The 22,908-nt window shown below is 36.6% G+C and overlaps 1 protein-coding gene across 2 annotated transcripts in view; it reads right to left on the bottom strand.

The window, feature by feature from the left end:
- SLC41A2 (solute carrier family 41 member 2) overlaps positions 1 to 22,908 on the bottom strand; it is a 53,077-nt gene that overhangs the window by 6,144 nt on the left and 24,025 nt on the right. The window contains exons 8-12 of one of the 2 annotated variants that reach the window (XM_062616321.1): positions 17,429 to 17,576; positions 16,786 to 16,865; positions 7,653 to 7,784; positions 6,528 to 6,676; positions 5,635 to 6,377 (exon numbers count right to left, since the gene is read on the bottom strand). In XM_062616321.1, the coding sequence (XP_062472305.1) occupies positions 6,330 to 6,377; positions 6,528 to 6,676; positions 7,653 to 7,784; positions 16,786 to 16,865; positions 17,429 to 17,576 (557 nt within the window). In that variant the 3' untranslated portion in view covers positions 5,635 to 6,329. Of the gene's footprint in view, positions 1 to 5,634; positions 6,378 to 6,527; positions 6,677 to 7,652; positions 7,785 to 16,785; positions 16,866 to 17,428; positions 17,577 to 22,908 lie in introns of those variants that run through there. The other variant, XM_062616320.1, reaches the window with a different exon arrangement.

The raw sequence follows: 22,908 nt of genomic DNA, 5'->3' as shown, positions 1-22,908 counted from the left end.
GAAGTTTTGATATTTCAGAAGGAAGATCATGTTACATTATTACTTCTGGGAAAAAAACTGCAATAGAAATTGAGGAATATGAAACTAAAGACATCATCAGGTTTAGACTGCATTTCTAAAATGACCTATCAGTCACATTGTCAAAAAAGGTCCTGAGAAGACAGAAGCAGCAGAATCTAGCAATAAGAATGAGAGGGAGGGAGGGAGGAAGGGAGGGAAGAAAAGACCAGGAGTGAAGTCTTTACAAAATCCTAATTATGAAGAATCTGAAAATAAGGGGTATAACTACACATATAATTTTGTACAACAAAGGGCAGAAATAAAGAGAAACTTGATATTGAACTTTCTGATTCAAATTAGATTAGAACTGAATATAAATGCTTAAATAAGAGTGAGCCTCGCTATTTAAAGCACAAATCTTATAATTGCAAGACTAGAAATGGGAACAATATACACTATAAAGCAATTTTTTTCCTTTGTGATTGGGCACAAACTTTAATTCTTTGCAGGTCTTTAGATACGAACAAGTTTAGCTACAGAAAAGTTATTTTTGGTCTTCTGCATGTAGCAAGGACCGCTAAAAACTATCTGCATTTTCTCATGCAATTAAATTCTCATGACTTCTGAAATGGGAAAAGAATTAAATTCTACTATATAAAATAAAAATACGTAAATCCCTTGAAACATTCTTAATACTGTCTAGACTTCCCGCAGCTTAAATGATACTTTGCAGCATTCTATAATATTTGTATTGTTTCTTTTACCTGAGATGACCATATTTCAAGAGTGAATGCAGGTCAAACTCAGTGATAAGAAGTATAAGGTTGAAATGCATCATATTTGTAAATCAGATTTGAATTTTTTATATTTAGAATAGAATAGTTAGGGTTGGAAAGGACCTTAAGATCATCTAGTTCCAACCCCCCTGCCGTGGGCAGGGACACCTCACCCTAAACCATCTCACCCAAGGCTTCGTCCAACCTGGCCTTGAACACTGCCAGGGATGGAGCATTCACAACCTCCCTGGGCAACCCATTCCAGTGCCTCACCACCCTAACAGGAAAGAATTTCCTCCTTATATCCAATCTAAACTTCCCCTGTTTAAGTCTGAACCCGTTACCCCTTGTCCTATCACTACAGTCCCTAATGAAGAGTCCCTCCCCAGCATCCCTATAGGCCCCCTTCAGATACTGGAAGGCTGCTATATTTATATTAGTTTATACATTAGTTGCTGGGATTAGTGAATTCAAACACCAAACTGGAAAAAGAAAGTTTAAGTTATATATTTGCATATGCTTTCTCACATGGGCATTATCAAAATTCACCTATAAGCTTAGTACCAAGACCTTTTAGCAGTTTATTTAGCATGCCTTGGACAGGATATCCTGCATGTTACTAGTACTGCTGTTTCACCTTTGATTTTTCCCATGTGGAGGTGCATTACAAAGTAGTTTCCTTTTGTTACTTTAGACAGGAAACACACGCAAATAATTGTGGAATAAGAACTCTTACAAACCTATGAAATGCAAAGGTAAAGTTTGGTTTTTGTTTTTTAGGTTTTTCAATGATGAGTGAAACCCTCCAATTAAGGATCTCTAAAGAATACTGTGTCCTGACTCTGACACCATTCTCAGCAGATTTACAGTTTAGGTCTTCTGGTGGGTTTGATCCTTCATTAAGTTAGCTCTTAAATTTTGTATTACATTCCTTAGATTTTAGATGGCTTTAAATGTCTTCACCTGAAGCTAAATAGTAACTGTAAGGTTTAATAATAGATCTACACTGAACTTGCTGAATTTCCATTCTCTAAAGCCAGAATTCTGCAGTCAGTGCACTCTCAGAGTAGGTCTACACGTATTTTTCAAAACAAATTTGTCTCCCCTGTCTTCTCAGGTGGCGTATCTGGTGTGTATCTTGTCATAATTTCCTCCAAACATAGAGATTTCCTTCAAGTCTGGCAGCAAAGAAATCACTGAACAGCAAGTTCTTTCTTTCTGCTGCTGTTTGTGTTGTACCTAAGTGGTATTAACTACACTATGGTATCCAAGTACCCAGACAGCATAGCATAGTTACTTATATGAAAGACTAAAATCTCATCTAAGTAAAAAAGGGGATACCATTTCAGCTGAAGTTTTTTCTAAAACAATTTGATTATGGCACTTTTTTTTATTCCACAGATTTAATAAAATTCCTGAGACTGTCTTCACGATTTCTTTGTCAGACATTCTGATTTAACCAAGACAGTCCTAATTTCAGGCCTTTTGTCAGCTGTCTGAATGGGGAGTGCAATCCTGACCATTAAGTTTTCAGGTATGCTCAATGTGCACTTGCTGTAGCACAACTCAGTGTGTCATGCTCCATACATAAGCACTTCGAGCTCAGCCTTCTGGAGGCAAAAATTATATATCCCTGCTAATGACCTGGTAGGAGCCAGGCTTCTACCACAGACAGCAACATCCCTGGAATTGAGAGCATGGGTGATAGCCACATTCAGATCCCAGTAAATATGGCAAGTCTGCTTCTCATGCTGCAATGAAAAAGCACTGAATATACAAAACTGTCCACATTTGGACCTTAGTTTTCATATTCCCTTGAATAATGTAGTCTCTTTTAGCAGTTAACTTGCTTTACATTTCGGAAATAACCTTTCCTATTAGAAAAAGCAGTATTTAAAATGCATCAATATTTTCTCTATAAACACAACCTTCCTTATTTCTCTATAATGTACAGTATACCACATGAGTTATTTTTCCACACTGAAGAAGCCCATACCATCATCAGAATCCCCACACTAGTGAGACATCCAAGATGCTTTTGATGTGAGAAGGAAGTCATTACGAGCACTGCTGAATTCTTGGCTTTCTATTGCTCCAAACAGCCTTGAAGCCCTGCAAAAAATTACTTCACATCTGACCTTCACTGGATAAGGGCTGCATTTTGGAATTACTTATTTGCTTGGTAATAGCTCTGGGAATCTCCTATTGTTTGTTTATTCCCCGAGTCTTTAACATGACTGTGTGCTCTGATTTGGTTAGGAGGTGTGAAAATTCCTTAGAGGGCGTTTTACTGGCTCAGTGAGAACATACAGAACAGAGGCTGCCTTTAAATGCTCAGAACCATTCGCCAGGACTGATGGCTTGGCAATTCCACTGCTGCTCTCATTCTACTGCAGGTTGACAAGACAGAGGATGAAACTTTGCTCGGTACATAGCCTCATACAGCTAAAAAATACTTGAGCCTTTCTGAGGTATAAGCAGAGGACTGTTTTTCAATTAATATACTCTTTGTTGGTCAAACACCAGATTGTAACTGCATGCAGCATACTGGTGTGTGACTTGCAAAATTTTTAAAAAAGGAGTATTCCTCTGAAATAGAGGCCACTCACAAAATCCAAAACACATTTAAAATCAATATACTGTTTTTCATTAATACACACTGGCTTGCCCAGATACTGTACACTGCATTACATGGAGTACCTACAGACTTACAGGGTATACCTTCCTATATATTCCTTCCTATTTTCCTTTTAATATTTTCCTCTGGTGCTGCCATTCATAAACACAGAAGAGACTCTCCACTACAGAGCTAATTCAGACCTAACAGTCTTTAGTCATAGCTAAAGTTTTTGTATAAATATTTCCCTGGGTTTTTTTTTAGTGTACTGTAACATCCTAGTTCTACTTTTGTCATTTCCTTAACCCCTTCCTCTCCATTTTAAACAAAGAGCTGGACAGTCAGAGATAATAAACAGATCTTGAAGTTAACAAACAACCTTCATTAGTCCTCTGTAAAATATGTCATTAATAATTTAACATATTTCAGTAGTCACTTGAATTTTAAAGACAGAAAAATCACTTTATTGCTGTTGTTGGGTTTTAGTTTAGCATTAATAGTTTAACACAGTGCAAAAAATGTAAGTAGATGGTGTCATAATCATTATTCAGCTACCCTTTCCACCCCCAGCTCAATATATGTAAGGAATTGCAAAGGGCAAAGTAGTGATATCAAACCTCCTCAAACACAAGACTGACCATAATTAACTCTTACTTTTGGGAGCCACTGTGTTCTATTAAATTATCACCTACCACCTCAAACATAAAAGATAAAGCCTGCAAGCAGGCTTGTAATTTTGACATCCATTTTTTTAAGCCTTCCATGTAGAGTGAAGATTAATGTGAAGTCCAATACATGATAAAAAAGGATTAGAATGCAGATCTCTCACTGCTCAAAAGACTGTGAATGGATTTGTTTTGTTGATAATCTAAATGATAATAATTAGTTGTGAGGTTTTCCAGTTTTAAAGCAGAACTGGAAAAGCTCTCACTGCAAGGAAAAAAATCTGAAAGAATTACGGACAAATGAGATCAGTAAGTATTGGTTTATGCCAAAAGAAATGGTGGCTTGAAAACTGTTCTTTACAACACCCAGGTGCATAGATGATGTCACTGAAAAGAGGGAAGAGGAATGAGTACAAATAAGGGCCTTCTGTGAGAAAAGAGAAACTTAAAAGCACACAACTGCTTTTAGTAAATAAATATATGTTCAAGATTTAAGGGTTAAAGCAAGAAATGGCTGTCTGAACATTTTAAATCTGCTCTAACTAGAGGTATGCAAAACTACAATAATCACTACTAGAAAAATGCCAGAATAATTAAAACGGGGAAATGAATCTATAAATATTTTAGAAGGTGTTAAAAAACATGGGGTTCCAAAACTGTAAATTTGTCAAGACCCATGAGAAGTTATAGTGTGCAAGTAAATACATCTAAAACTACTTGTTATGGCTAAAGACAGAAGACAAAGAAGAAAAAATAATTTATAAAAGGGAGCAAGGGAAAGGGAATCCACTTTACACACAAAAAATCAAGAAAATCAGCTCTGCCCTTATAGACTGCAATTCAGATACACAACTGCAAAACCCAGTGTTCTAATCAGACCTTGAATTTATAAAACTCAACTTTACATGTGCATACATGTTGATGCTGGGTCTGAATTACTGTGTGTTGGAAAGTCCTGCTCTAATCCCTTAACTTGGTTTTTGGCTGAACTGCTTTTCTCAAATCTTGATCTGTCCTCTGTTGCTGAAGAAAAGCTTTTTATCCCTAAACATACAATTGCAGTTGTGTGAGCCAAGGACTGTATGAATTTCATATGGATTTATGAATTCAGACTGATTCCTATGTGAAATCCCTGAAGTCTAATAATGGCTGAAATCACACTGCAGTGTTACCTTCAGCAGAGACATTAACGGAGACTCTTTCCCCATCCTGTTTTTGTTAAGTGTAGCCAAGACAAAGAAATGCCAAGACACAGAAAAACTTGACTGAGATGGGCCAAAGGATTCAAAAGTTATTAGAAAGGACAGTCAGCCAACCAGAACAGACAGAATGAAGAAACAGCATCATTTCCTCAAGAAAACACATTATAAAACCAGTGATAAGGTTGGACACTAGGAATATTATGTAAGAAGAGAATGAAAAGTAATTTACAACTTTTAGTATGACATTCTCATTTGCAAAGGTTGGAATGTCACCACTTCTACCAAAAAAAAGTACAGAAGTCTCATATGAAATTAAAATAGCAACAGTTTTTGAACCCTATCTTTTTTGAAATTTAGACATTTATTAGGCAATCTAAAACATTAAAAATTATGATTTTTATTAAGGATTGACTGATGGTATTGTTTGTATTTTAAAACTAAATTGGCCACATTTATAGAAGCAGTATGTATAACTAATGGAAATTTCAACTGCATTTTTATTGTGTAACACAAACAGTCAATTTTTGGTTTTAAGGTACAATGAAACTCTATTGGCAATTCAGCCAGGTTTTAGCTAAAAATTGGCCATAGATTTAAGAAAAACATTTATTTTTGTTTCACGGATTTCTCTAGATGAAATTATTTAAATTGAGACATTGCTATTTCAAAAGGCGTGTTTCAAGAACTGCCATCGCCTGGTTCCTACAGGCTGCTAGGTAAGACCAGCCAAAATAATGTAACATTTGACAACTAATGCAATTACAATTTCTTGTACAGTGATCGCTGTCAGACTAATTTCTGCTTTAATAAATATTAAGAATGCACCAACCAAGCCATAACATTCTCATTTACTGTATATTTGAACATGTTAACTAAAATTGTAATGTGAACCACTTTAGGAGATTTTTTTTGGCAGTTTTCCCTGACAACACATTCATTATTCATGACTGCCACTTTTCTCTCTCTCCACCTCCCTTGTAGTTGATTAAAAGGATGGGGGTTTTAGATGCAATGGTTCCAAGGAGCATGTGAAAGAAAGCTCAAGATGCATGACTGGGAAGTAATGAAGTCAGGTGTTTTCTGAAAAGCACTCACAATACAGATACATCTGGGTAAGCTATATACATGCGGAGATAATGAATTACTTCAGAACTGTGCTGAAAACCTGTATTAACCCATACCTTCTTGTACTATACATGAGATTTCAGAAATCAGATAAACATAATTTTCTTTAAAAAACTGATTTTCAACTAGTACTTCTTCTTACCTGTAACAGAGCCGCAAACAAATATACTGCTATAAAGATAGGAGTTAAGGAAGTGTGGCCGCTTTTCATTAAGTGGATAGTGTACAAGAAAATCAGGTGTCCAGGAATCACCAAAAGAAGCAGAACTTGGGCTGATTTGTTATTTACTCCTGCAATAAAAAAAAAATTACCAAATTCAGTTACATTTTCAATTACTATATCAGGTTTTTATTAATTTTAATATAAAAAGCCATTTTGAAATTCCACAGCATTGACTACTGGGGAACAGTGCCATTATTTTCTGCTAAAAGGCTTCTTGAGGATTTTCACACAGGGAAAAAAAAAGCCACTGCTAGTGTCTGCCAGAAAAGTTAAGCAGGGCCCTTCCAGGAGACAGTGTTAACTGTCTGCTTTCATTCTGCACTCATGTAATACCATCTAATTTTTAGAGTTGCAGTGACTTCCTAAAGCCATCCTAGGAAAGAGGATCTTTTGGACACCATATTCGAGACACCCTCAAAAGTACCTTATATTTCTAACAAGTAATCCCCACGTTACCACTTTCTCATCAGTTCCAATCCATTTCATAAATATGAAAGTGGAACACACACTGTTGAGACATCACCTTTCACCACTGTTGCTACATTATTAGAAAAGGGGGCAATACAGAGGAGGAATAAGCTGTGAAACAAGAATGTAGAAAGAGAATGGCAAATGGGAAATGGGGGAAATGGCAAGTAGGAACTTAGCAATAATGTTAGATATAAAGTTTGGTCCTAACAGGAGATTGGTTTGAACTTCTGGAGTTAAATGACAAAGGTCAGGAGCAGGTAAACAGGCTAAACAAAGATGAAGTTTGAAATCCTTCTGAGTGGCTATCACAGCATCATGCCTCTATCTTCAACCCTTGCTAGGGTTACACCTTTTCCTGTGTTCCTCTCTACACACCACCTCCTCCTATGGAGTTCCTTGTGATTCTCACAGTCAAACAACTGCAGGCAAAGGAAACTGCCAAGTCGCTGCTGCCTTTGAATTGCATACACCAAGTTTAGTCTGTTGACAATTCTCATTGGTAGTACAGTCTGGCATAGAGGGGGGAAAAGTGGAGACATGAGACAGCAGTTTTGACAATTAACTAATACATACCTGTACCATAATATGTTCTGCAAGGATAATAGCAACCCTTGGCTTCTTCAGGCAACTCTCCAGGAATGCTGTGTAAATGGAGGTAGGTAGAAATTCTGCTAGCTTGAATAGCTACTAGATTACCACCAATGCCTGAAATACAAAAGGAAACAAGTGGTAAATTTTCAACTATTTTTTTTCTCTAGTAGGCAATATTTTTGCAAATTTACCTATATAGTCCTCTACTTACAAAAGTCAAAAAGATAAACATCTTCAGAAAACATATTAGTTATAAATGGGCTAAAAATGAGCATTAAAATAAGCCAGAATACTTGGGCTACAATTTGGTGTATCACTGGATACTTTGGAGGTCAGTTTTATTCATGTTAAGTGCAAAAGGCTCTTCCAAAAGGTTCAATCTGATCCTTTCTCATAGGTGAAGCTCCCTTTCATTGCTCCCTCTTCTTTGGAAATCCTTCTGTAACAATAGAAGTACTACATAGTCATGCCACTGCTGGATTACCTTCCTAGGTCAGTATTGCTGGCAAGTAATGCAAAGCAGAAGCACTCGCTGTCAGAAGCTGAAATGCAGATTTCACACACAGAACCATAGGGCTGGAAAAGACTTCAAGAGCTAATCTATTAATTCCCCTTCACCAAAGAGAAGGATTAACTGTAATTTTCTGCCATTTATAATTCAGGTTGAAAGGACAAGTGTCTGAATAATAGATTTTTTAAAGAATGGTAGTAATGGAGATTCTACTTTCTCTGTGACAACCGCTGATATACTTCCCATTAGGAAAAAAGATTTCTATGAAATAAACCAGCCTAGGATGCAAAGAGAAGTGGCTGGCACTGTTACAAGGCCAAGGTATATAATCTTTGAAAGGTCATGGAGATATGGGGATATTCCTTAACAACTGGATCAGGGCAAAATGTCACACCCTTCTTCAGGAAAGTATCTGGTGGTTTTCCACAGCTTCCTCCTAGACAAACTGGCAAGTTACAGACTGGATGGGTTGTCTGCGAGATGGGTGGGAAACTGGCTAACAAGCTGCACTCAGAAAGTAGTGATCAACAGTTTTTAGAGGAAGCTGGCAGCCTGTCACAACTGGGATATCAATCCCCAGGGATTGATACTGGGCTCCACACTGTTCAACAACTTCAGAAATTACCTGGATGATGGGACTGAAAGCACCCTCACCAAGTTTGCTGATGACACTGAACTGAGTAGTGAGATGGACACATCAAAAGAGAGAGCTATCTTACAGAGAGACCTGGACAGGCTGGAAGTTTAACAACGAGAAGTCCTGCACCTGGGAAGATGTAACCAAAGAGCCCAGTTTAGACTACAGTCTGTGTTGCTGGGCAGCACCTTGTTGAAAGGGACCTGGGGGTCCTCTGGATGAGATTAACATCAGTTACTGTTGTAGTGCAGCAACAAAGGCAAATCAGGGGTATCACTAGCAGAGACAGAGATGTGATCATCCCACTCCACTCAGTGCTTGTCAGGCTGTACCCGGAGTACTGTGTCCAGTTCTGGTCCCCACAATTCAAGGAAAATGTGGACAGACTGAAGAAGGTCAAAAGGAGAGCCATGAAGATGATCAAAGGTCCGGAAAACCTGCTCTATGGGGAAAAACTGAAGGAGTTATGCCTTTTCTCCTTGGATAAGGCTCAGGGGACATCACCCTTTTTAAAGGGCAGCAACAAGGAAGATGCAGGCTCTATTTTCACAGGGAACCACACACAGAGGACTATCAGGTTTTGTTGTTTTGCTGGTCATAGAATGACATGCATAAAGCTGCATTAAACTAATCACTTCGATATGTACAGAGATACCCTGTTTTGTAACAGGAGTTACTGTGCATGTGATGTTATCTCAGCAGTATCAGATTAATCAGATCCCTGCAAGTAGCAGAAAGTAGATAAAACTGCATCAGTTGACAAGATGTCAATACCAAAATTGATAGCTTCTCAGCATCTTCCAAATGCATAAAATTGTCATGTGCTCTGTAGCTGCTCATATTATGAAAATCTCTGTAGATGTATACGAGGACTGTTTCCATGAACGTTTAAGTCAGATTTGTTGTTTTTTCCAGGTAAACAGCATTGAAGTAATCATAGCAAATACCTGATAATAAAGATTAACTTAGTTAGCTTCTTTTCATTCCTGTGAGAACTATAACACAGAGGAAAATAATCTTTTTCAAAAGTAAAATCCTGCAACTGTTCTGCATTCCTCTCAGAGCAGCAGATCTGTTTAGCTTCACTATGAGAGTGCTACTTTGTCAATAAGCAGAAGAGATGTTCTCTGCTGAAGCGTGGATGGCATGCTGACTTCAAACTTTAACAGAAAATTAAAACACTCATCTTTTTAATGAGTCAGTTAAGAATTAAGCAAGAATACTTCCGAAAATTTGTATCACAGTTCTCTTTTGTCTAACAAGCACCCCAATATATATGAATATAAAATCAAATATACTAACATATATAATAATAATAAATAAAAATACATTTTTATATATAGTATCATATAGTCATGAGACAATCCATAGCTCAAAACAGTCAGTTTTCCCCATTAGCCTTTTTGGAGTTCAACAACAACTTGCTTTTGGATGTATTTCTATTATAAAAATGAAATGAATTGAAAAAACAAAAAAAAACTCAGTTACAGCAGTAACCAAAAGCTGTAAAATTTTTAATAATATTATCTTTCAGAAGATTCAAGATTAACTTTTGCCCTGACCACTCTACCACTAACTTTAAAAAAAAAATCATGTTTTATGGGAGTTACATATTTAGATTACAAGCCTAGCTTTAACTACCTACATTTTTACATTGCTTTTTTAATCTGCATTTCTTCCATCTTCCTTTTTTACTTTGTCGCATTTATTTTAATACTTTAAAACGCTTGCGGGAAAGCAGTTGGAAATTATTAGCTTTTCCTATATGAATGTGCTTTAAGAGAAGCCTTTGAAACAATGTTATATAAGCAAACTATTACATTTTATGTTTTACTCATAAATAATTTCTCTCCTATGCCTAATAAAAAAATTGTTCCCTGTGTATACATATATAAAAAAATAAAATATTCTGATATAATTGTGTTGTGAAAACTAATGATAACTGAAATCTTCTAAAAAACTTTACAAGTAAAGGCCTAAATGAAAACACACACCTATAATAGCACAGAATATGCAGATTTACATGTACAGTTTAGCAACTAGGTAGGCAAGTGCTCCAGCCACACTACTCAAGTGGCAGAAGGCAAAGGCAGGGACTGGGAGACTACCTGCTGTAGGAGAAGATCTAGTTTAAGACCATCCAAGGAACCTGAAGGTGCATGAAGTGATAGGACAAGGGGGAATGGCTTTAAACTGGAAGAGGGGAGATTTAGATTAGACATTAGGAAGAAATTCTTCACTATGAGGGTGCTGAGGCCCTGGCAAAGGTTGCCCAGAGAAGCTGTGGCTTCCCCATCCCTGGCAGTGTTCAAGGCCAGGTTGGACGGGGCTTGGAGCAACCTGGTTGCTCCAAGCAAGCAGGTGGAAAGTGTCCCTGCCCATGGCAGGGGGTGGAACTGGTTCATCTTTATGGTCCCTTCAGACCTAAATCATTCTATGATTCTATAGATCTATGAAACTATGAACTGTAAAGCACTAAAACTCACATCCGATAATACATCAAAAGTAAATATCCAAAATCAAACCCCTCCTCCTTTTCCTGCTAAAATAAAGACTGAATTAAAATGTTCTCTTACAGCGTAGGTGCCTTCTGAGACTATCACGTTCTTTCCAATTCAGGATGCAGGAAAATTAATTTGCTACCTAGCCAAATTGCTCTACTACCATACAACTACACTAATGTTTTCCCTTGTCACTTAGAGATGCTTGACTGTCTAAAACAATGGTTATCTTCTAAACAAAGCACTACTCTGTTATGTGCAAACTGATAGCGCAACTACGCGATCAGAGATTAAAATATACAGTCATTAAAAATGCATTTTAGTTTTTTGAGGAGGAATGGTTTCTGGGTATTTTCTTTCCATATTCTCAAAAACAATTTACAGGAAAAGCTCTCTGAAAGACCTGGAATCTGTCATTGAATTTATCCTACTAATAGATAAAAAAGGTATGGTTTGGGGAATATATTACATAAGCTTAACTTTCATCTCCCAGACAACAGACATTCAGTAAGATTTGTGCTAAATTTTCTCATATAGATTTCTTGTATTCCTTGATCTACATTTATTCCCTCCAGGTATAAAATACTTTTACAATACGTACAGACAAATATTAAGAAATATTACAACAGGTTCGTGTTACCCTTAAAGAATATTGCTTTAAACCATCTGCAAAGGCACATTTTTCTACACATAGCCTACAAAGCATTTCTAATTTTCAGGTGTTTTCAGAATTAAATTGCAGAACCTCCATTCTACAAGATGCATAAAAATGGAGTGAAGTCTATCAACATGATGGTTATTATGCAGTAACTCCTGAAATGCAAATACTTAGAAGATATATCACCATGTTTTGTCTAAGCATACAGTGAAAACAGGGAGGAAAGTGGCTCTATCTGGTAACTGCACCTTAGTTAATTTCTGCTGCATATTCACAAAGCATATAATTGTTTAAGGCATTATCTTTTTTCTGCACAAAAGGAATTCAGTTACCTGGAAATTGCAATTCCTGAGCCAAATTCAACACGCTGTGATGCTGTAAAAGGATTTGCAAATTTTAACCACCTCATCCATTAGAAAACATAAAGATCTACTTGAGTGTCTATGCTGAAGCACAGGCATGCTTGGGCTTAGTTATTTGATTCAGACCCTCAGTACAACAAACACGGACATCTGAATCTCAAGTACTTTGTAAGTACCTCAATGGCCAAAACCACAAACTGATTTTATTATTTTTAAAAGTGGAGTTACAATTTAAACCAACCAAACATAGAATTAAAAATAATTTTTAATCTCAATAAATGTGTTTAATAGGGGGAAAATGGAAAATAACGGTTGTGAAATACTTCTGGCCACCAGCAGTAAAGCTGACCATAAATGCCCACCTGCTTAAGAACTGTTTTAATATTCTTGGCAAATATTTGCAGTTATTGTTAACAGGGGTAGGAACCTTTGAGGCTGCTCATATTCCAGACCAATATTTCTTAAACCAAAGGATTTATGGGTCCACACTGTAATGTATGTGATGAAAGTTACTTGTCCCACCTCTAAGATTATGCAAACCTTGTAGACAGAACCACATTGAAAGCACCATTTAATGGTGCACACAGGAAGGCTAACACTGGCAGTTTTGCAGTGCATACTGTTCCAGATTCCGAGGTGTGGCAACTGGCACTGAATAAAACAGTGACAGCTTGAAAATCCTGGACAAATTTACACTATCCTCAAATTATGGCTGGACTCAATCCTAACAGGTTATAATATTTCTTTCAGGTTTTCCCTGGTTTCTGTCAGGTTTTCTGTGCCATACAGGCAACAAACTTTCAGTTAAGATAAAGGAAAAAGCATATGAAAAGCGTTTTGAGGGAAAATTCTCAGCTCATTTCATTACTTAGGCTTACAATAAGAATTCCAAGACCTGGAAAGCACTGGTAGAGAAAGCTTTCTGCAACAATAATATTTAAAAAGCCATCCGTTAAGTGGTCTAGCACACCTTTTATGTCAGTAAATGACTGTCAACAGATGTGCTTTTTTAACTGAAAGATTTCTTAAACTCCAGTTTACTACAGTATACTGACCAGCAATATCAAAAGGTGCCAGCAGAGTTATGAAACCCAGGAGAGGTTAACCTAACAGCAACCAAAAAATCACCTACCTACAATTTCCTTTTCAAAGAGGTGTACCATAAAACAGGCCCACTCTGCATCCTCTACACAGAACATATTTTCTCTATATTTTCCAATTGAAATGCCTCTATCCTTAGAATTCTGAGGGTTGAGAGTGTTAGCACACAAACATATAACTTAACACATTATTCCCCTCTGCTCCTTTCTGAATGAGGGATAATAAAATTCCTTAGTGCTTCTGTTGTTGCCCAGTGGCATTGCAAAAGCATTATTGCTATCAGCAGTAAGAGGCCATAGGCCTTAGGATAACTTTAGTCCTGTCCTATTAAGCTTGTTGTGAGCTTGGTATGAGCTCCAAAATGGAGGCTTCTTTCCCTACAATGTAAGAGATTGGGATAATAGCAAAGGTCCTGAAACGTCCTGAAATACAGACTCAGGACTATAAACAACTCACTGATGGTTCATTACTAATCACTGAAGAAGTCTGAACTTTCAGAGCTGGGGAAAGACTGCTTTATGCATAGCAAGAAAAGGAGCTAAGCATGAAAAATTCACATGAACAATGGAGTAAGGCACCTGGTATGCCTTGGAAAATAACATTCTCAGGCATTGCATAGTAGACCAAGGGGCAGATGACAAAGGGTAAGAACAACCTAGAAATACAAAACTTCCATGAACATTGGAACAGCTGCTCAGGGCAGTGGTGGAATCACCATGCCTGGAAGTGCTCAAAAACATGCAGATGAGGCCCTCCGTGACATGGTTTAGTGGTGGTCTTGGCAGTCCTGGGGTAACAGTTGGACTTGATGATCTTAAAGGTCTTTTCCAAACTAGCTGATTCTATGACCTGACGGCTAATCAACTAGCATTTGGCTAGTTCTTTTTCTTTAAAGATAGTTCAAATGAATGTATGTGCATTGCCTTAATACTGTTGATAGACTTCTGAAAGAAAATAAGAAACAAAGTAGTACATTTACTGCTTTTCTAGAGGCATGTTTATAGCAAGCTTTCATTCTTAGCAATTATAATTATTTACTTAGGTCAAATCACTAGCTAAAACCGTTAAAAGGGTAAAGTGTAAACACAGAGGCAATCTAGGTTTCACAGCCATTTTTTGTGAAAGAAAATGACAGTGAACAAGATGCACAGCTCCACTCACAAGAGGAGTTATTTTACTGCTACAGGTTAAAGACCATCATTATTGAACATGTGGCAGGAACATGAGGCCTTGAGAGAGTTGTGTATCTATAAGACCTGTATCCAAGCCTAGAATGAGTCGATAGATAATAAATGAGTCTATAGAGAAGATGTGGAAATATTCTGGTACTGTACTGGAGCAGAAATAGGAGCCTTTGGGGAAACAGTAAAAAATAATCACCAGACAGTTGTTTTTTATAATCAATGGATGTCATCTAGGAAAGCAGGATCACTGGTAAAAGTACTGGTTTGAGTATACCTGCTTAAAAGGAAAAAATCCTCTCTTAGAAAGCAAATGCAGTGGGTTACCAAAAAGGACTATTACAAGAAAATTTACAGATGTAAAGCAGAAAATAGTTGAAGATCAATTGCATGTCTGCCTTGCTCTTTAGGTATCTGGAAATCAAAATGGAAGCTCACAAAAGATAGATGCAAGTTTTTGCAATTTTTAATTAATATAAAGGCAAGGCACAGGCAAGGAAGCATAAAGGCTGGAGTGTAAAATCTAATTTACAGTTAGCAAGGAACTCGAGTGGCAACACAGAAATATTTCATATTAAAAGCACAAAGAAATACAGGGCCTTTAAGGAAAAGAAGAACAAGTAACATGCTCTGTGTAAGATAAAAATACTCAGTTCCTTTTGTCTACTGCCTTCATAAAAATGATATCTGATAACAAACTGATATGTATTAGGGCCTGAGGGTAAGTTAAATTTAGTGCATCTTTAGAGAGCTAGATGAACAATCCATGAATTAGCAGTGATCGTTTTTGCAAACTGATTATCTTGGAGGTTAGTGAATACCAGAGGGCTGTATTGGGGAAAACAGAAAATGTATCTTTAGAAAGGGACAGAAAGGGTCATCTGGGGAATCCGTATATTGGTGAAACTTAAATTCCTACATAAGTATTACAACAAATTATTAAATAGGCAATTTATAAACATCCAAAAGATATGAAAGCTTTAAAACAAGAGCTAACATGAATTTGCCAAGAACATGATTCTGTCAAAACAATATGATTTCCTCCTCTAACTCAGCAGCTTGCCTAATGGTTACAGGAATAGATATACTAACCCTCAACTGTAGTAAAATGTTTTGGTGCTATCCCATACTAATTTCCATTAGCAGACTCTGGAAAAGTAATTGTTTCAGGGTCGTGTGGTTCAAAACTAAAACTCAGTGTCCATATTAACCTTTTATTATCTAGGTGGAAAACAAGTGGTGATAATTAATTTCACTAATAGCTTAGAAAAGAGAAAACAATATACCCATATGGAATTTTCAAAGGCCAATTTAAGCCGCTTGTAAGCCAAAAATTAGAAGTCAGATTCATCTTGGTAATTGGAGAAATGGTTTAAAGATCAACAATACATAAAAGTGCAAAATAATTTAAGAAATCAAACGGAAGAATACAAAAGGGGAAAGAACAGCTATGCAGTCACACAGCTGGAAAAGATCCGGTTACTATAATTACTGCAAACTATGTATCGACCCTGTGATACTATAGGAAAAAAAAAAAAGCATTTTCAAACTGCATCAGTCCAATAAGATATTAACTGTTCTTATAAAATTTGCCTTGTTTTTATTGTTAGAAAAGAGGACGCTTAAGGACCAAATTTGCACAAATACATTCTTATACACCTGGAAAGTGCTTACCAAGCATGGGCAACAACACACATTTTTCTTAAGAAACCTATTTATTTGCCTGTAGCATCCCTGTTAGTTCTTATATTTACGTACATTTACATATAAATTACCATTTTGAAAATTTGTCCTTGCATGTTTACAAGAAAATCCTTTGAAATAAAATTTTATCTCCAGTTTCCTCAGTCATAACCATCTCAATATAATATTTAATAATTTAATATTTGAATATACTACTTCAATGTTTGCACTTCCAGTTTCTAAATGCATACTTTGCGTTCCTACTTCTCACATTCTCTATCGTGTTTTAATGGTTGTAATAAATAAGATTGGGAAGGACTCCCTAGGCGTTCAAATAAACAACTGTTGACATCAAAATCAAAGCTTGAAATTAATATACCAAGTACTAATTAGCATAACAGAAAATTACCGTAAAAGAATTTTCTCAAAGCAAGATATATCATTTGATATACAGTAGCACCTAATCCTGTCAGAGTCTTACCGTTAATTACTGGGGTATAAACAACAATTCCAACTAAGTTGGGATCAGATACAGTTGTGTCCAATATAAGGCCACCAATACTGAAAAACAAAGCACAAGTTGTAGAATAAGGCAAACAAGTACATTAATTAGTATTTAAAAACTTTTTTAGCAATTTTTTGAAAACATCTTCAAACCACAATTTCCTTCTCAATTCATCTTTTCTCCTGCCCCATTATGTCATTCTCAGCCACAGACTAACATTGCTATAGTTATTTAGATACTAAAATTGATTTCTTGCATAACAAAAGACCAAAGAATTTCCTTCAATAACTCCACTCTTAAGATTCATAACTTTCATTGGATTAAATAATCATAATGTAAAATCTTGATTGGAAACTGCAGGAGATGAATATCCCACCATTTTCTTCATTTGATACAGTACACTTCCACTCAGTTATGGCCATAGGCTACTGCTGACTTCCTTGCAGTATTCCCACCTGTGACTTAACTTTGTAACTTTATCATTTGGACAAGATTAAAGTTTATGCACACTTTATATTCTAGAGGCTCCTTAAATGTTTCTTTTAAGTACATCCAGGTGTTAAATAAGATGCAAAGACATGGGATGACTATCAAGATGACGCAAGATAAATAGACTTACCTGCTTATAACCATGGCAGTTATAACAGGCTCCCATCCTGAATGGAGAACAGTTCTGGTAGCTGGATGTTTGGCAGCTATGACAATCCCCATCGGAGTCAGAGCCAAAAAAAAGGCACCAACCAAAGGAGATATATAGTAATATGTCTCTAAAATGATAATATAGAAAAAAAAGAAAAACACTCAACTTTAACTTTCAAGACATTCCTTTATGTTTTTCCTAATTTAGAACTCAAATTATAATTTACATCATGCAACTGAGGAACTTTAATAGTCTTTATCACTACTGTTCCTAAAATTGCAACTACTGTAGTAAACAATATGGTTAATATCTGCTGTATGTGACCACTGACTCCCATCTTCTCAAGAACAGAACTGTCTGTACAAAGAACGAATTTTGAAGAGGATTTGTGTAAAATGCTTTTTGATAAAAATGCAATAAGGATGTGGAATATCAATCATTATTTTGTAACGTATGTAAAAAAAAAATAAATCCTGAACTGAATTTTTGTTTAGGCACAAATTCATAGCATATGTACATCTCCTTCTTTCCAAAGCACAGATAATACGGTAATCTCCCTAGAAATAGCGTATCTAAAATGATGCAAGCACAACATGTAATCCTGAGATATTTATGTCAGTAGTTCAGTTGGTTTAGAACCAGTCGAGTCTGCAGGTTCACAGCCACAATTCTGCTGCTTTCAGCTATCCATCAGAATTGCATCATATTTCATAGGAACACAACTGCCAACACCAGTGAGTACCATCATAAAGTTGATCTTATAAGTCAAACAGCTGTCCACAGAAAGAACACTATTTTTTTTTGATTACTTGGGGTTATAATCTCATTCAAACAGAAGCTATTACAGTGATCCAAGACTTCCTAATTCAACAGTGAGGTAAATAACAGAAAATTCATCCTAATGGCAAACATATATATATATATGTATATGTGTATCTATACAAGCTATGTAAGCATTCCACTTTTACAGACCCTTTAGCAAAGAAAGAAGAATATTTAGTAACTAGAAATGCATTCTTATCCATGTATTATGGCTTATTACAAAGGCTGCAAATTCAAGCAATTACTACTGTGATGTTATCTTGGTGGAGCTAAAATTACTCCTAGAATTGCTGCAGAGTTTTTAGAAGCTACTGTCCTTCTGCACTGACTGGTAACAACCTCTGTAGCAGAGCTGGCAGAAAAGATAGTTAAGATACCTTTCGCTGCGTAAGCTAAAAGCAGAAAGCTATTAGAATGTGAATGAGACAAAGCCGAAAAGAGAAGTAATTTCTTCCTTTCCTTATCTAACTGTTCTGCAGTATATTATCTCCTTTCTTTGTACTGTCTTTTTCCCCTCCTTTTCCTTCTTTTTGTGGACTAATTGGTGGGCCTAATGTAAAGAGTTCTCCCCCAAAGAGTACACACAATACATAATTCCTTTATTTGGTAATTATAGTTTTATCAAACTTAATAAAAAAAAGAAATGTACTGATGTAAGGTTCTTGAACTACTTATTGCCTAGGTAAAAGCTTCCTTCCCCCCGCCTGCAATGAAGATAGAACCCTGTGTGCACTAAAATTGTTCACATGGAAAGATGTAACCATCCATTTATTTAAAATTTTGAAACTTCTTTCTTTTTTCTCCCCTCTCTTTTCGTTCCCCCCCCCAAGACATAAACCATACCGTACCCCTGCTACTTTTTCCCTGTCTGTTCCTCTCATGTGGAACCAAGGTGGGGCATGAGCCCACATAAGCCCATACCAGATGCCCAATAACTGATTTAAAGGCCAGGGAGAAGAATGAGAGGATAGCTCTAATGTAGCATATGCAGTAAAATACAAAAGGGCACAAAATCAGTTCCAAGACTTCACCGTATTTTTGGAGAGGTTGCCAATTTTATTAAAAGGTAAAGTGTGCTGGTCAGCAAAGATCCTCTGTTGCAAACACTGAACAGCAAAACACAGATGCAATGAGCACTACGCAAATTAATCATTAAGTTTTGATATTGTTTCACTTGTTCATAGAATCATAGAATCATAGAATACTTAGGGTTTGAAAGGACCTTCAGATCATCTAGTTCCAACCCCCCTGCCATGGGCAGGGACACCTCACACTAAACCATGTCACCCAAGGCCTCATCCAACCTGGTCTTGGACACTGCCAGGGATGGAGCATTCACAACCTCCCTGGGCAACCCATTCCAGTGCCTCACCACCCTAACAGGAAAGAATTTCCTCCTTATAGCCAATCCACAATTAGCCCACTGTACTCTTTATTACAAGACGTCTCCCAACACAGGAAAGGAAAATAAAGCTAAAAAACCTATGCCTTTTACAATAATTCCTTTTTTAATCCCACTAACAACTAAAGAACTTGCTAGAATGCGTTCATGAAAAAAAGGAGACTATGCACAGTCTCCAAGCTTGGAGAGCTAGTCCAAGAATTTAGTCCAAGAATTGCAAAGAAATAACTATATAATTCCTTTCTTCTCTGGAAAAAAGAAAAGTGCGTATAGATAAAACTGAAATCAGTCCAGCAAATGAACAATGAACGCTAACCAAGAATTATTTAACGGGTAACTTCTAAATAAATAATAACTATTTAAAATATAAAATATACATACACATGTCATCCTGCCACAGAAACGTTCTATTAGAAGTTTAAAAAAAAGGAAAAGAAAATATGAGAAGACAGCCTTGCTAGTGTATAATGATTCATGAATTATAAATTATGTTTATTTTAGTTATATCTGCAGTGCAACAGTTCCATTTCAGAACTCAGTGAGTAGCCAGAAGCAAGGGCAGCTTTACAAATCTTGGAAAATATGACTAACCAATGGCTGATTATCCAATCTTTCACTAGCTGAGTTCAACATATTTTAAGTTAGTTAACAGCACCTACAGGAAAAAAAGGAAATATCCATCCATAAAATGACAGAAGCTGTAATTTTTGCAGCAAACAAAGCAAAAGCCAGAGGAACTTTCAAGAAGGTTAATATGTGTTTTATGGCAATAAAACCAAGGTACATAGTGACATAAAAGACAATGACAGGAAACAAACTGCAACCAGTGATCTTTTCTACACACTCAGGTAGGACTTTCAAGACTACTCCACAAATGGCTTAGCTTAGTTCCTCTGAGTCAACAGCAAGTGAGAGAAGTTAAATTTTTTGGCCTTACTGTTTAGCATTTCAGTGTGTATAAATGTCTTAATTTCACCGTGGAGGTAAGTACAGAGAAAACTTACAGAATAGGTTTTACACCCAAGTTCTTTAAATAGAGATGGACATCAAACGGATTATAAAAGCTACCCCATTGTTGCAATACTGCCATAAGTTTCTTCTTGAAAAGCACAAAAGCCAGAAGTCACTCTCAGGAGTGGGGGACCTCCAAGGACAGGACACAGAGCTTAGATTCTTTTTCTTTAAAAAACCCTTCTGCTAGGATAACATACTAGGACTTTATTGGGATTCCTTGTTCTAAAGCGCTAGAGGGAATAATAAATAAAGAGGTCAGCAACCACCCCATGCCACTAAACAAGGAGGAAATCAGGTATATATATTTAATCTATTTACAAGTTCCAGATCAGACCACTGAAATTCTCCCTGACCTGACCAGGCTTTTGAAGACAAACATTATATAAAAATTAGGCAAGGCAGTTGCTCTCTATCCAAACGCTAAATTGTACTCCCTGCCTATTAAGTTGAAGTAAAAACAGAACTATAGAAGCAATTAATAGGTTAGAATTACATTACAGAATCTGTCACAAGTGAGCAATGACAGACTCCAGTTACCTACAGGACTAGTGAAACTACTCATACCCAGACTAATTCTTGGGAACAGAGCATGGGACTTTATTTTTTAGCTCTGGAAGACTACTTGTATCACACCTTGCTATAAGAATCTAAAAAGATGTTAGCCTTATTTGCATCTTTTAAGGAAGAGTGGGCCATCTTTTTCACAGAAGAAAATGTCATCTGCAACAGAACAGGAAGAGGGAGGGAATAGAAGATTCCTCTTTTAGGGCTCTCTTCAGTTTTGATAGATTTATAGCAGGTAGCTTACACGGTGAAAGGAATCTTGCTCAACTTGGCTCTGCTATAGAATTTGTATCATCCCACAGTGAAAAATCAACTCCTAAAAGCACTCGGCTCTTCAATGAACTTCTGACTGTAACCCTAAGTTAAAAAAAGAAGAAGGGAAGATAAAAGACACAAGGCTCTCAACTGAGTCCCTACTGATCTTCATTTACTTTAAGCCCTTATTCCTCTAATAAAGTGATATAAATTAATCTAGTTCAGGGAACTCAGATGCTTAATGCTTTTTTCCTTGTGCAGGGTATCTACTGTGACATACTGTTCAGTGCAGGACCACTGAGAACAATGCAACCTCTAGTAGGAATTAGAGGTAACTGTAAATAAACTACTTCAAGGCAACTTGTAGGAACCTGAAAATACTAATGTGATTCACACATCACATAATAATATGAATCACAATTTGTCTTCTCAACCTGGATGCAACATGCACAAGAGATACATGCGTATATTTAACCCACATTCTGTAAGAAAAGAGGAAAGCTTTAAATGAAATCCTCAGATCATTACTGACAAATGACAAGCATCACGGACCTTCATACTTAATGTACTGGTTTCCCTATTCCAAAGCATTCCCTGTGTTCTGTCCGAGGAACAGGAACCGGGCTCGGTGATGGTCCAAGGGAGCCCTCTAGTGCTTTCCCTCGCTATTTAACAACGATTAGCAGATGCCGTTCCTTTTGGGCAGTTAAGACAGAATTGCTAACCTTTTGCTATTTAAATCCCCGTGTTTGATAGCTTTGCCATTATTTTTAAAGGACTCAGATAAACTTTGAAGAAATTATATAGATATATTTATATATCCATTATATCCATTATATATATATATATATATATAAATATATAAAATAATGGCCAAACAAGATGTTTCATTTGGCCCTGGACTAGGTAAAAATGACACCCTCAGTCCTTTTTCCCTGCCTCTTCTGGGAATGCCATGAAGCATCCTATCAAACTAAAGGCTGAGCACAAGTGTACGTACAGCTTTGTTACAGAGAAGCATAAAGCTTGTACATAAATCATTTTCCCCATTCCAGTCTTGTTATCTGAAAGTAATTCTTCCCATATAGAGAGAAGCCTGAAACTTGCATTTTTGTCTCAGTATATTTATTAGGCTAATAAATCATAGGGGAAAAATAGTTCAGAATGCAGTTCAGAAGTGAGTCCCACCTGCTTCATTACTAGCCCATAAACTAGATTTCTTTTTAATAACATTGACATTGTGCTTGTTATTCTAGCACTGAGAATGCAGGTTAATGACAAAAAGAACATATGAACATCTGTGTTGGGTGAGGCCAAAGGTCTTGTCTAGTCCAGCATCTTGTATCTCACTATGGTCAACCATTCAGGCTTGTGGAAAGAAGAAAATTACAAGTTTAGAGTG

The sequence above is a fragment of the Pezoporus occidentalis genome, unplaced genomic scaffold, assembly GCF_034315485.1.
Source record: "Pezoporus occidentalis ecotype Australia unplaced genomic scaffold, CSIRO_AGI_Poc_V1 ctg19, whole genome shotgun sequence".
NCBI lineage: Eukaryota > Metazoa > Chordata > Aves > Psittaciformes > Psittacidae > Pezoporus > Pezoporus occidentalis.
The sequence above is the reverse complement of the archived record's forward strand: the minus strand, read 5'-3'. Positions and strand labels throughout refer to the sequence as shown.